Source organism: Puma concolor, chromosome B2, assembly GCF_028749965.1.
Source record: "Puma concolor isolate L17-30 chromosome B2, mPumCon1.1.hap2, whole genome shotgun sequence".
NCBI classification, from domain to species: domain Eukaryota; kingdom Metazoa; phylum Chordata; class Mammalia; order Carnivora; family Felidae; genus Puma; species Puma concolor.
In genome coordinates this window covers 31,326,970-31,341,728 of record NC_141671.1, presented here as the reverse complement: position 1 = coordinate 31,341,728, position 14,759 = coordinate 31,326,970, and the positions used below count along the sequence as shown (strand labels likewise).

The 14,759-nt window shown below is 48.8% G+C and overlaps 1 protein-coding gene across 1 annotated transcript; it reads right to left on the bottom strand.

Annotated features, from left to right (window-relative positions):
• Positions 1-117: 117 nt before the first annotated feature.
• Positions 118-11,934, bottom strand: C2 (complement C2). The gene is made up of 18 exons (XM_025917057.2): positions 11,636-11,934; positions 11,297-11,503; positions 10,500-10,685; positions 8,596-8,769; positions 8,411-8,509; positions 8,081-8,214; positions 6,847-6,985; positions 6,099-6,239; positions 5,353-5,442; positions 2,349-2,489; positions 2,129-2,223; positions 1,921-2,032; positions 1,638-1,803; positions 1,452-1,528; positions 1,219-1,310; positions 888-1,014; positions 678-727; positions 118-524 (listed from the first exon to the last, which is right to left on the bottom strand). The coding sequence occupies exons 1-18, from the start codon at positions 11,898-11,900 to the stop codon at positions 348-350; spliced, it is 2,472 nt and encodes an 823-aa protein (XP_025772842.2). The 5' UTR covers positions 11,901-11,934; the 3' UTR covers positions 118-347.
• Between the last annotated feature and the right edge of the window lie 2,825 nt (positions 11,935-14,759).

Genomic DNA, 14,759 nt, shown 5'->3' with positions numbered 1-14,759 from the left:
AGCAGAGTCCACCCACTATTTGTCCAGCAGGGTCTCTGACCTGCCTCCCTGTTGTTCCTGGAATCATTCTGGAATCCTCTGCCCCCTGGCCAGCCCCCAGGCAGAGACACAGACAGATGAGGAAATCATCAATTTTTATTAATTTCAAAACTGGGAAATTCCACATGAAAATGAAAGGAGAGTGAGCCAAGCACAGCAGAGGGTGGGGCCCTGGGGTTTCCGCAGCTTGGATGTGCTGCACGGAGTCCTAGAACTGGGAGCATAGATAGGTCATGGGGTCTGATAGAAGTTCAAGAGTGGGAGACTGACAGATGCTGGCAAGACAACAGAGGAGTCAGTAACCACAATTAGAGGGGCAAAAAGTTCAAGATACCCTCCAGGTGCTGCCTCAGCCAGGGCTGTAGGCGAAAGAGATTGATGTGAAAATCTCGTGGTGGTGGGATCTTGCCCCTGGGGGCCTTTTGGCGGGAGTTTTTATTGCTGTTGCCACAGGGGTTGTAGAGACCCCAACTCACCAGGCCCACCTGGAAGAAGGAGAGAATGGGGTGGGAGGCTGTCACAGCCCCAGCTCCAAGCTTCAACCTCCCTGGCTCATCCAAAGGCCTCCCTCAGCCTCCTTCAAGGTCAAGATTCTGTAGCCCGAGTCCCATGAGCTTCCTTCCCCCTTCTCTCCTCACCTGAAAAAATCTGTATCTCCGCTCAAGGAAAACTGCTCCCCCAGATTCTCCTGTCAGAAAGGAGGGGCAAGAAACTGTCATCCTCACTCACCCTGCTCCCTTGTTATCAGGGCAGTGCACCAGTGCCCTGGCATGCATGCTGGTCACAGGGACATTGGTGGACTTTCCCTCAGGAATCCAGGCTCGTGGGTGGGGGTGGGAGGGGCTCACCCCTGCAGGGATTGTCATCATTCTCGGTTCCACTGCATAGGAACTGGTCTGTCACCACCTCTCTGACATCCGTCAAGTCAGGGAACGTGGTTCTGTCTTGGGAGACGACCTGGATGCAGCTTGTCCACTGTGGCAGGGGTGGAACAGAGAGGAGAGAATGAGCAGTCCCAGGAGAAACCGAGAAGTTCAACTAGGCCTGGAGGAGGGGTAACACAGGGTCAGATGGAGAAAGCGGCCAGAGCTGGAGGAGGAAGGGACAAAGAGAGACTTTTGAGGAGCTGCCACAGAGGAGTCCCATTCTCCCACAGCATCCCAGACTTGAGATCCTCACCTCTGTCCCCGTCTTGAGGTTAATGTTCAGTTTGCTCCCATTCAAGGCCACAAAATGAGCAGGAACACTCAGTTTGTTCAGAAGTTCACTTTCTGTGGTCAGGGAGAAAGGGGTGTGGTGCTGATCCCTTTACCCAGCATCCAGGCTCCAGATTGGGGGCTGTTGCACAGCCCATGTCATCACTCCTAAGCCCTGGTCCTAGCTCCTCATGCACCCTAAGCCCCAGCACTCACCATGGTCTCGGCAGGTGCTGCCTGGAGGTCTCCGCAGAGCCAGATTTGCCTCCACTGTGCAGGGAAGGCAAATGGGCCTGGGGAGAAGGACAAGGGTCACACAGGCGCATTCTCTATGTCCCCTCCTCTGGGACTCCCCAGAGCACTCTCCCCCAGAGGATGCCCTCTCATCCCAGACTCCAGCACCTGGCATGGGTGGACATCTTCACTTTCTGGGCCAGCTTCAACAGGGCAATGTCATCACCATAGAACTCCAAGATTCCCTGATTCTTTTTGGCAAAGACATCAAACCCCGAGGAGATCACGGCCTTCTCAATACTGAACTCTTTGCCCCACTGGGAGTTAGGATCCCCTGTGAATAATATGGCAGATTAGGCTGGCCCAGGGCCCCTGAAGGGGCCAGGGACTAGGAACAAAGGGTGACAGCCCTGGCCATGGGCTCAGGAACCTGGTGTGGGCCTTGCCTTACCCACATTGACCCTCCACAGAGAGCTGTTCTCAGCATGGCGGAAGCAGTGAGCAGCTGTCAGGACCCATTGGTCTGAGATGAGGGCCCCCCGGCAGGTCTCCTGGCTCTTAGGCTGCAGGGAAACAGGTGATCTTCAGGAACTGCTATGTCTCTGGCCCATGGCTTCTTCCACCTCTGGGATCCAAGCCCCATCCCTCCTTCCTGGTACCTTAATAGTGACATGCCAGGGTGTCCTCTCCTGGGCAGAGGCATTGGCTGACATGTTCCCCACCCCACAGATGGTGTCTGTGAGCTTGGAGACATCTGTGGGTATTGGGAGCAAAGGGGGAAAGAGGTATGTGAGGGGCACTGTGAGCACGTTCCCCACCTGGAGCTCTTGCTGGCTCCTCACCACCCACCCCACTCTGAAGAGGGCAAAGCGCACTCACCCAGCATGTGCTCAAAGACCTGGTACAGAGCATTTGTGTCCTGTAGAATGAAGGCATGGCGCTCACCATCCTTCTTGGACCCCAGTTCATTCAGCTCTTTCCAGTCCACATCCAGCTTGCCCACCCCAATGGCATAGATGTCTGATGAGAAGAAGGAAATCACCAGAATCTAGTGGCTGAAGGGCTACCCTGTGAGACAGGAAACTATCATTTGGAATTTACTGGGTCCTACAAAGCCCTAAATGAGCTGGACCCTCACCCCCTACTACCTATCTGAACTCACTTCCTACCACTCCTCACCCTTCACTCCCTTCCATAGAGCCTCCTCAAAGTTCCACAAATTTGCAAGCACACTCCCACCCCAGGCCTTTTGTATAAGCTATGCGTCTGCCTGGTTCACTCCTTCTCAGGCTGTCCCCATGGCTCAAATGTCACCATCTCAGCAAGGCCTTCCCTGGGATCCTTGTCTAAAACTGCAATGCCTCAGACAATTCCATTCCCTCTCTGCTCCATTTTATACCTTGACATGTGTCACTATCTACCATGCCATATAGTTTCCTTATTTGTCTTGTTTAATGCCTACAGTGGGTAGAATTGTGTCCTTCAAAGAGATATATTAAAGTCCTAACCCCTAGTACCTGTCAATGTGACCTTATTTGGAAATAGAGTCTTTGCCTAAAGCCTCCAGAGGGAGCAGGGCCCTTCTGATAACCTTGATTTTGGACTTCTAGGCTTCTGAATGTGAGAGAATAAGTTTCTGTTATTTTAAGCCACGCAAGCTTGTGGTTGCAGCGGGCCTAGAAGACTAATACATGGCCCCTCCAGGATGACAACCCCAGCAAGATATTTTTGTCTGTTTTGTTCACAGCTGCATCCTTAGAATGGTGTCCAGGAGAGACTTTCAGTAAGCACATTTATATGACTGAATAAGGAGCTCATGAGCATGCATGGAGGCAAAACTTCAGATCTGGTTCCTCTGTAAAGTGTAGGCTCTGAGAGAAGGGCCTGGAGCCATCTCTTCCCACTGGAGAATTTGGACCCACACAATCATCTGTGCCCTCCCTCCCAGCCAGCATGGGTGCCAGTCAGAGCTGCCTTGGGGTGGTGGCCCACAGACTCCAGTCTTCCCCCATGCTTTGCTGTGGGACATAAGCTTAGGAATCCCCTGGGCTTACACCAATGGGTTGACAAGGCATAAAGAAATACAAAGTCAAAGTGCTCACACCCGAGTTTGGGTAAACCAGATTGACACCCCAAGAATAGGGGGGTGCAAAGGCACCCTGAGAATAAGGAGGTGCAAAGGTGCCAGAAATAGGGTGGTGCGAAGGTACCACAAAATAGGGGTGCAGAGCCCCCAAAATAGAGGCAAAGGCCTGAAATAGAAACGGCACAAAGGTGCCCAATACATAGGAATACGAAATGAACAAGATTAGATATTCAGGGTGAAAGCACCCCAAATTTAGTACTATAGCAGAAAGCTGCTTTCACAGAAGGATAGGGCCGGGTTAGGTAAACTGGTGAATTGGACTATGGACCGCTGCACTGCAGGCAAAGCAGCCCAGAGCAGAGATGGCTAACAAAAGAAAAGGTGCCTTGTCAACCCTGAGGTTATTTGTCCTACCTGTCTCATTCCCTAGGCTAGCTAAGATAAACAGAGGTGCTGCCTCACATCGGCTGTAAACAACCCTCCTCCCGACTGTCTGGCACCCGGATTTTGTTTTGTATTAACCCAAACCCCCAACCACTAATATCCTCAAGACCCCCTTTCCCTCACTTCCACAAGTTAATGTTCACAGATTCATTGTCTCTTTGTGCACATCCATTGCCATGTTTGTAAGCCTTCTGATCCTAATAAAAATGGGGCAAGGACCTTATTCAGGGCTCTGGTCTTTTCCCGGACATTAGCCATCTCTCACTTTCAATCCTGCGTCCCATTCTTTTGCTAGACAAGAGAGAACTTTAGACCCAGAGTCTACGACACTTTGCACCCCTTTTGGCCATTTTTGACTCCCAGAGGATCCTGGATGGCATGCAAAGAGTGAGATGCTCAGATAGACTGGGGGATAAGGCTTTTCTCAGGAAGCAATCTATCCTCAGGCAGGCCAGAAGTGGTCACTGTGAGGGTTGGACAATTATGTCCATGTGTTTTCTGTGACTACATCCCTTCAATTCCTGCTTCTTTTCAATAAGGTGTTTTGAACAACCTTTACCACTTCCCGCGTGTGTTTCAAGATATGTTATTTACTGAAATTCTCTACATTTAGCTCTAGCCCAGTGACGCTAAGGAGTTTGGGAGGAGAGTTTGGGCTTTGCCTTCCCGAAGCTAGAGTTTTAAAAAGGAATCCGCTTGCCCCTACTGGGCAGGTAGGGTTGGTGGCATGAACAAGAAAGAGAGGACCCAAGGGGAAAGTGAAACTTGGAGTCTCAAAAGATAATCCTCACTTATCCAGAGCACTTCTGTCTGAAATTCTTTTCTGGTCAAATATCAGTGCAATTTGTGTTTAGTCTGAACCTGAGGAATTATTCCTTTCAAACCTACAACTGCCAAAGCATTAGTTATCTGTACCCCTGAAAGAGGAAATGCCAGGGACAGTCCCTACAAGGAATCCAGGCCTTTTTCCTCTCTGGAGAGGTTCATGGCCACAATGGTGGCAGTGGCCACTCACATACACTGTTCCCCTGTACCAGGTAAGAGCTGAGCATTCGCCCCTATTTGCCTCTGAGGTAGGTGCTAGGTAGGTCCTAGCACCCTCCCCCTCTAGTTTCTGCAAATGCAGAAACTGCCCACAGCCACGGCCGACCCAATATGAAACCAAGACTCAAAGGCTAAAACTTCGGGGCCATTTGACTCCAGATTGTTCGGTATGACTCTAAGCTGCCTTCACACAGAACGTCACAGCCTGGGGTCTCACTGGAAACAAAGCCAAGGTGTGGACCAGACTGCTGGCTGCCCAACTTGTGCCCCTGCAGGGGCAGCACAGCTAGGGGCGGGGTAGAGGCTCACCCAGGTAGTCGTTCCTCTGCTGGTTGATGTTCAAGATCTCTTTGATATTGTCAACAGCCAGCTTGGGGGAGCCACCCATGTTAGACTTTCCTAGAACGGAGGGAAAAGAATTGTCCATCTGGGGTGTATGTCCGGACTCCCCATAGTCTCGGAGGAGTGGGCATTCAGCCTGGGAATCTCAACCTTTACCACTTCCCGCGTGTGTTTCAAGATATGTTATTTACTGAAATTCTCTACATTCCAGGCACTGGGCCAGGAGCTTCATAAACTGTATCTCATTTGATTCTCCTGAAACCTCAGGTAGTGTAGGTATCCTAATTATACAGGCAAGAAAACCAAGTTCTATGGACACGATCAAGAGATAAATGGCATAGCCCAGAGCCACTACACAGTCTGTCCTATCTGTGCGCCTTGACATTCCTGCCCCAAAGCCAACCCCCTCCCCCACCAGCTGAATCAAGGCAACCTCCCAGGTAGTAACAATAATTGATATTTGTAATCACAAAGCACTTTTACACAAAGTACTTCAATTGCTGTCCATAAACATTGTGTAAGGGAAGGAGGGCAGCTATGACTATCATCATCATCATTGTCATTCCATTGTCACCATCAACACTATTTCTACTACACAAACAAGAAACTTAGTCCCAAAGTGGCAGAGGGAGAGCCAGAATGCAGGTGTCCTGACACTACATCGGTGCTCCTTCCACTGTGCCAGACTCACTCGCAGAGATGACCATACTCACCATCTGTCAGAAGGATGATGGCATGTCGGATTTCCTGCCAGGCCGCCGTGCTCATTCCAAGGCGTTGCATCTGGTTATTCATCATGATATGGACACTATCTAAAGCTGCATAGGTGTTTGTCCCAGTTCCATTTTCATGGTCTGGATTATGTGAAGAGGAAGGACTGTCTTAAACACTTCCCACCTGGGAGAAGGGAATCACTCTCTTCTCCCAACCATTGGAAATGCATTTATCAACTGGCTTGATAAACTCGGACCTTAGCTAGCCAAAGGTTTGGCATCATTGCCTGTTCAAACATTAAAAACCTTTCCCCTTAGATAGACTGCATAACCCAGTGGCCACTCTATACTCTCAAGATTCAAAGATGGAGTTTCCAAGGAACCTGGGTGGTTGTAGCCATCTGGTCTCTACCACCCGGGTAGTTTCATAATGACATGGGGGAGACTCCAGTGGTGAGCCAAGAAAGCCAGCCCATGTAGTTCTGGCATGAGGAAGGAGCCAAAGACCTGTGTGAAGGATTTGGACATGTAGCACATTAGAGTAAGCCATGAGCTGGTGGGAGCTGGGAGTCGGCCACCACGAACCTGACTTGGAAGCTATCCCCACCTGAGGAACCTGAGCCCCAGAGCCCTGAGACTTGAATGTCACCAAAAGGCCTCGCTCTCTAATTTGTCCCGAATCTCTTTGCAGGCGCAGACAGCTTATCCTCCCCCCTGCCTCATCGCCTTCATTTGATGACACCCGTACCTTTATAGTTGACATTGTCCAGACTGTTGATCACTTCAGTCGCATCCCTCGAGTTGTCGTGCAGAACAGACATGATGATTTTGGGCTTTGATGCAAAGGTGATTATGGCGACACTCACATTGATCTCAAAGCTGAAAATCTGTGAAGGGCAAGTGAGAGGCCAAAGAAGAGAGGGTTAGAGAGCAAGCCAAGGTTCCAGAGGAGGCAGAGAGCCTGGACCAAGGCTGACAGAGGCAAGGGCCACAAGTAGTCACTTACTAAGAGACTGCTGATTGCAGGGAGCCAGGAAACTGACATTTGTGGACCATCTACTGTCTTTGATAGGCTCACTCACTCCTCATGCATCCTTACATCAATTCTGGGAGGGGGTGAGAAGGCCCTATTTTACAGATGAGGACATTGAAGCTTATTGCCTTGCCCCAGATCACACCACTGGTGCAAAGTGGAGGTCGAATTTGCACCTGTCCACATGAATCTGAGGCACTTCTCTAACTGGCAGATTTTGCTGCCCCACAGCTTAGTGAGATACTACAGATCTTAAGAGACTCTAAGGAGCATAAAAACTGCCTTGTTTACTGTAGGTAAACTGCCTTGTTTACTGTAGGTGGGAAGGAAAACATATATCTACATAAACTATTGTGAAAAGTTACCAGGCAAAGTGCTGGCAAAGAATCTATACTAAGTGGCTTCCAAACTCTCCTGTTCGTGCATCTCATCATTAAAAACATTTTGAGCACATATCTAAATATAGGTATATATATTTCTAAAAAGTGACTCATATTTATAAAGCATGCCATTCAAATATATTATACACATTTTAAATATTTAAAAATTTGGAATTTTTAAAGGAAAATCTTAAATATTAAGTTATCGGTTTAATTTAAATTGAAATTATTCAACAAGGATACCAGTACTTGTCTACCATACCGCACTGGATTATTTTGTATACCCTTCTGTGGAGACCACCATTCTAGATGATGGGTTCCTGGGAAGTAGAACCTCAGCCTTGTTCATCTTTGATGTCCCCCAGCACCCAGCACCCAGCACAGTGCCTGACACATAGTAAGTATCCCAGGAGTATTTGTGCGATCCTATAAATTGAATCCACCCCATACTCTAGGAGGGCTTTTTGGAGGAAGTGGGCTGTAAGTGGGACTCTGAGGAAGGGAAGGAACCAGAGAGAGACAGTGGGCATAGGAAGGCCTCCTCTGTAAACAGACTCCGATTTCCTGACCCTGTCCACCATGAGACTGGCGCTCTCCTTGAAGATGTGAAAGTCATCTTCGGCCACACTCTGAGAGGCATCCAGGAGCAGGTAGAGGTTCAGGTGACCAGAGCGCTGGATTTGGATTTTACGGCCCACGCTTTCTGTGAGAAACATGGAAGGGGTTGATTCACATCGTCACCTCCCACCAGCCCTCTTGCTAAGGGATAGGGCCTCCCTGCCTCCCCTCCAGTCAGTTCAGCCGCCACTGAGCTTTCTGGAAGCTCTGAGCATCTTCTGGGAAGACTGCTCCTCCAATCCCAGGCCCAGCACCCTACTGTCCCCACCCCAAACACTCACTTTTTCTCTTCTGGGTGGGATTGGTGGCTCCAAGTAGGTGGGACAAGGAGGCACCCAGGGCAGGGGCCACATCCTCAGGAAAGTCATAAGAGTAGGGCTCTGTGGGAAGAGCCACTGAGGTCACTCAGAGTCAGGGGTAGGATGCCCAGGGAATCTCTGGAGGGTCAGGGCAGCTGGCTACTCACGGCGGCATATGGGTTCCGTCCCACTCCAGACCCCATTACTCTGGCACTCCCGCTCCGCAGACCCGGTCAGCACCAGATTTGAGGAGCAGCGGTAGGTGACTTTGTCTCCAAGGCCGAAACGAGACCCTGTCCGCACGGCGCCCACCGAGATGCCCGGGTTGGGGCAGTAGCCAGCTGTGAGTGAACAAAGGAAGATGGCAGTGAGCAGGGGCACCCCTCCTCAGCCTTTTGGCCCCGCTCACCCACTTTCTCCCTCTGGGCTCTTCCTCCTCTCCAGACCTGTGGAGGCTCTGTGGGTCATTTGGCCTCCTCCTTGGGAGACACCACAGCTGTGCTTCCCAAGGGTATGTGTGGAAAATCTTAATAGGGCAAAATGTTTAGAACTCAGTGGCCTCAGATGCCAGCTAAAGCATCCCAGTCCCAACCCAGGGACTCAGCCTGCATCCGTCCCAGAGCCCCAGGGAAGATGCTAGCTGACAAGCCCTACACCACCACAGATACTATTTGCACTTCATAAACCACAGTGAGGCATCACTACACACCCACCAAGATGGCTAAAACTTAGATAATTCCAAGTGTCAGAGAGGATGTCAGGCAACCAGCACTCAGATACATTGCTGGAGCCTCTACTAAAACTAAACAAATGCCAATCTGTGAGTGGACAATTCCACTCTTAGACAACATGCTCAAGAGAAGAAAGTTCATATGTGCACCAGCAGTTATGTATAAGGACGCTCATAGAGCTTTACTTATAATAGCCCCAAACTGGAAAGAACCCCAATGCCCATCAACAAGAGAATGCGTAAATAAATTATAATCTATTTGTATAAGGAAACTACACAGCAATAAAAAATAACAAATGGATAAATCTCACGGGCAGAATGTTGAGTAAAGGAAGCCAGATGCCAAAAGAACATATTCTATGTGATTCCACTTGTATGAAATGTAAGAATGAACGAAAATAAACTATGGGGACAGAAGTCAGAATGGTGACCCTGCTGTCAGCAGTGGACAGGAGGAGCCTCCTATTTTGCCGGACGTGTTCTCTACCTTGAATGGTGATTATACTGGTGGGTACATGTGCAAAAGCTCACAGAGCTGAATACTTAAGATTTGTACACTTTAGGTAGATTGCACCTCAATTTTCAAATCGATTCTATTTATGTTTGAATCAATGGCTATTTGGCAGAGTCATGAATATAAATAGAGAGCCAATGGCTGGCCCACTGGGTCACGGTATGGTCCTACCATCTCGTGGACTCCGTGTCTTCTGTATTATGTGCTCAGAACTATCACCCAGGAAGCTCCCAAAACCCACAGGCAATGTGGCTCCAGAGACTCCTGGGAGCCCCACTTCTATCAAGCAGAGCCTCCTCACCATTGACAGGGCCGTTAATAACCATGACAAAAGTATATGTGTCACTTACCAGACCCCAGGGACTCTTCTAGACACTTACTAACATCAACTCACTTAATCCACATGGCAACCTCATCTGGTGGCCACTCTTACTATCTCCATTTTAGATGTGAAAATTGGGGCACTGAGAGGTTAAATAACCTGGCCAAAGGCTGCCCAAGTCAGAGCCAGGCTTGGGCCCAAACTGGCAGCAGGGGCAGGCACTAAGCACAGCACTAGTCTTGCTTTGAGGTATTTGGAAAAGCTGGACAGAGTGTGTGAAGCCTTCATGTCGGATCCGAGGCTTAGCACCACCTGCCTCAGCCAGGCTCCCTGCAGGCTGGTGATGTGTGACCTGTAGACCTCAATTTACCAAAATTCAGGAAATATTATTTTGGCATCGGAAACACGAGGCGCCTGTCCCCACAGAGGCCCCCCGGGCACACATCTTACTCCAAGTTTCCCAGGAGACCCCAGCCGCCATACAGCCATCAGTCAGGGCACTCACCACCATTGTCACACACAGCGGTCTCCCCATCCCACATGCCATTGGGGCGACACTGGCGCACAGGCGAGCCCCGCAGTGTGAAGCCGTCCTCACACTCGAAGCTCAGGTTGCCACCCACAGGGTAAGACCCGAGCCGTGGGGTGAACATGCCATTCTCAAAGGAAACAGGACCTGGACAGCGAACAGCTGGAGGGAGAGAAGGGAATGAGAATATAGGCATGGATGGATAACACCTGGGCTGAGGGATGCTCATTTTGGGTGCATGGGAATAGCCAACTGGTTGTCAAAATATTGGGTTGTTGTATGTGAAATCGCTGCTTGTGGCAATTGGTTGAATTTTGGCAATTTCACACAGTTCAACCTAATAGATTGATAAATAACCACTTCTCTCAGCCCTCTGAGGGCATGGTCACCCCAGCCTCTCCCCTGAGGTCCTCAGATGTCCCACAAGTGGACAACCAAATGCATAACACCTGGCACGACAAGGGACTCCGGCACATATTCTGAATGATTGGGACTATGCAGTCAATTGTTAAATATTAAAAAAAAAAAATCATCCCAAGTGTTTAAAAAAATCCGGCTTTAGTACCCCACAATCTCCATCAAAGTCTTCCTCTAACGCCTTGCTATGGACAATGGGCATTTTCCCACTATGTTGAAAAGCCCCATGGAAAAGCATCTCGGCCATCCCTGCACATCACCTAGTCAGGGTAAGCCCCACCCTGAGCAACTCCTAAATGGAAGATCTGGAGAAGCCACTGGTGGGCACCCCAAGCAAGGCCCACAGAGAGCCTCACGTTTGCAGACCGCCTTTGTCAGCTGGGTGGATCTCAGGGTCTGCCACCGTCCGTTGCTCTTGCACAACCGCGATGCTGGGACTGGGTAGCGGCCCACAGGACAGGAGTAGGTGAGGACACTCCCAGGGGCCCAGCCATGGCTGAGGGTGAAAGTGCCACCAGAGATATTCACGTTCTGAGGGCAGGAGGGGGTGGCTGCAGCCAAGCCTGTGAGTGTGGGACACAACACAGAAATGGAGAAAAGATGAGAAAAGGAAAGCAAGAGAGATTGTCCATTTACAAGTGGGAACTCAACCTGGGCAGCACAGGGACCCCAGCATTCCCCTCCCCTGCTCCTACCTGGGTACAGGGACAACAGGCAAAGGAAAGCCATCAGTGGGTCCATGGTGTCCACCTTGAGGCAGAGAGAGGCAGAGAGCCCGCAGAGGGAAAAGGTCATCTGACTTCCCGAAACCCAGAGCTGGCTCAGCAGCTGCTTTATTTGCTGCCAGAGAAGGACAACTAGGGAGTGGCAAGGGGGATGTGCTCTTAGCATGGAAAAAATCAGGGATTGGAGACTGAGCTGAGAGGGTGAATCCCTTGCCCATCTCCCTAATCCCCACATATCCTAGTCAGTTGTTCTGCACTATAAGCTTTTCCTACCGCTCTCAGCCTGCACACCCCTCACACACACACACGCACACACACATGCTCTTGCATGCGTCGTCTCAAGCACGCAAACCCACAAACCATCCAAGATATTGCAAAATTGTTTATTTAAGTAAAGTTTCAGTTTTCTCTTGGGTGTCCAAGTGGACTTTATTTCCTGAGAGCCTGGGACAGCACTGTGTTCTTGAACATAAATCTCCAAGGAATGGAGGCTAATTTTCTCAGACAGTCTTGATAAATTGGAAGAATCACAATCTTGTTCTTCCTTGCAACCTCTAGAGTGAAATGTGGAGGTAAAAATGAAATCAATGCTTAGTTTTGGAGACTGCAAGATGTGTAAAACACTTCTACGGGAAATCCAGTAGAAAAAAATTCCCACTCATAAAATAAATAAGTCTGGGATTGGTTACCCAAAGGAACAAAAGTATTTGGGGATTTTGGATATGTCTTTAAATTACACCCTGTAGTTGTATGAAATGCCGGAAGGAAAGAAACTCTAAGCTAACATGTTACCCCCCCATCCACAGAAGTCTCTTTAATACTTTGTCAAACAATGTGGGATATGAATAAATAAGATCAATTAAAAATAAAGATGAGGGGCGCCTGCGTGGCTCAGTTGGTTAAGCGTCTGACTTCGGCTCAGGTCATGATCTCACAGTTCATGAGTTCAAGCCCTGTATTGGGCTCTCTGCTGTTAACACAGAGACTGCTTCAAATCCTCTCTCTCCCTCTCTCTCTGCCCCTCCCCTACTCATTCACATGGGCTATCTCTCTCTCAAAAAATAAACATTAAAAAAATAATAATAATAAATAAATAAGTAAAAATTTTAAATAAAAAAATTAGGATGAAATGGAGCACCTGAGTGGCTCAGTTGTTGAGTGTCTGACTCTTGATTTCAGCTCAGGTCATGATCTGAGTCATGGGATCAAGCCCAAGTAGGGCTCTGCACTGAGCATGAAGCCTGTTTGGTATTCTCTCTCTTTCTCTCTCCCACCCCCCGCCCCTCCCTCACTCACACGTATGCAACCACATGCTCACTCTCTCTTAAAATAAATAAATAGGGGCGCCTGGGTGGCGCAGTCGGTTAAGCGTCCGACTTCAACCAGGTCACGATCTCGCGGTCCGTGAGTTCGAGCCCCGCGTCAGGCTCTGGGCTGATGGCTCGGAGCCTGGAGCCTGTTTCCGATTCTGTGTCTCCCTCTCTCTCTGCCCCTCCCCCGTTCATGCTCTGTCTCTCTCTGTCCCAAAAATAAATAAACCTTGAAAAAAAATTTAAAAAAAAAATAGAATTTAAAATTATATATATATCCATATATACATACATACACACAAATAACTTCTTCTAAATACATATGCAAAATAGGGCTCACACTTGGACAAAACTGACTGAATGCAGGAAGACCATGATACCCTCGGTGTTGGGGGTCCCAAAGCTGCTGCTGTGGCACAGCTGCTGGTGCTTCCCTGGCACCCAGTATCTGTTCTCTTTCCCTCCTTCTACAGTAAGATGTTTAGCAGGACACATAGTCACTTAGCCAAAGACTACATTTCCCAGCTACCCCGGCAGCTAGGTAACTGGTGACCTGGTTCTGGCCAATAGGAATTGAGCAGAACTGATACATGTAACTTCCAAGTTATGCCCCTAAAATAAAAGGGGAGTATCCTCCTCTTTCCGTAGGCTAAAATATACACCTGATGGTAGGAGCGCTGGGTGGTTCAGTCTGTTGAGTGCCTGACTCTTGATCTCGGCTCAAGTCATCATCCTGTAGTTCATGGGATTGAGCCCCGCGTCAGTCTCTGTGCTGACAATGCAAAGCCTGCTTGGGATCCCCTCCCCCACTCTCAAAATAAATAAATGAACTTTAAAAGAAAACAAAAATAAAATAAAATATCTATCTGATGGTGATTCAAGCACAACATCCAGAGGATGGCAGAGCAAGCAGACAGAGAAGCCTGGGTCCCTGACACTGTGTTGATGTCATACCAGCCCTGCCCTACTACTCATATTGTTAACAGAGAAATAAACTCTCTTAAGGGAGATGTTCACAAAGATTCTGGCTTTGTCTCCCTTCAGTCACATAGCAGGATTGAAATTCCCTATCCACTTGCATTGGCCAATGAAATATGAATGTAAGTGACATGTATCATTTCTAGATGGTAGCTTTATGAGCCAGTGCAGTCCTCACTGTGCTCTTTTCCCCCTGTATGGCAACATTCGAGATGGTGGCTGCTCCACCAGCTCACGTTCCTGAGTTGACACCAAAAGCACTCCTCTGCTGACCCTCATAGGATATGTACATAATATGAGCAAAAAACAAATCTTTGTTTTAATCTATTACATTACCACTGCTGTTGGAAAAAACAGATATCACCCAAAGTTTAGGCACTTAAAAACATGATTTCTTCTTTCTCATGATTCTGTGGGTTGGCCTGGTGATTCTGCTGCTGCTCTTGCCTGGACTCACATCATGCAGTGACGGCTGAGTTCAGCAAGAACAGTCGGACACCCAGAGTTCTCTCTCTCCCATGGTCTTTCATCCTTAGCCTTGCAGAGCATAAGCAGTCTCAGGAAAGCATTCCAAGAGATCCAAAGCAAAAGCTGTACAGTCTCTTGAGGCCTATCTTCAGAAGTCACACAACGTCACTTCCACCATGTTCAACTGGTGACAGCAAATCACAGGGCTAGTAAGGGTGGGGGAAACTTTACCTCATGATGAGAAGAATAGCAAAGTCATATTGCAAAGAGGCATACACACTAGAATAGGAGAGATTTATGGCCACATTTTGCAAACCACTATGGCAAGTGAAATTTGG

Coding starts and splice junctions, on each gene's coding strand:
- C2 (XM_025917057.2), bottom strand. CDS start 11,900: ATGTGGGGATTAGGGAGATGGGCAAGGGATTCACCCTCTCAGCTCAGT. Junction 1,311..1,451: donor CAGCACCTGCCGAGACCATG/GTGAGTGCTGGG, acceptor CCCTGACCACAG/AAAGTGAACTTCTGAACAAA. Junction 1,015..1,218: donor ACCTCAAGACGGGGACAGAG/GTGAGGATCTCA, acceptor CCCCTGCCACAG/TGGACAAGCTGCATCCAGGT.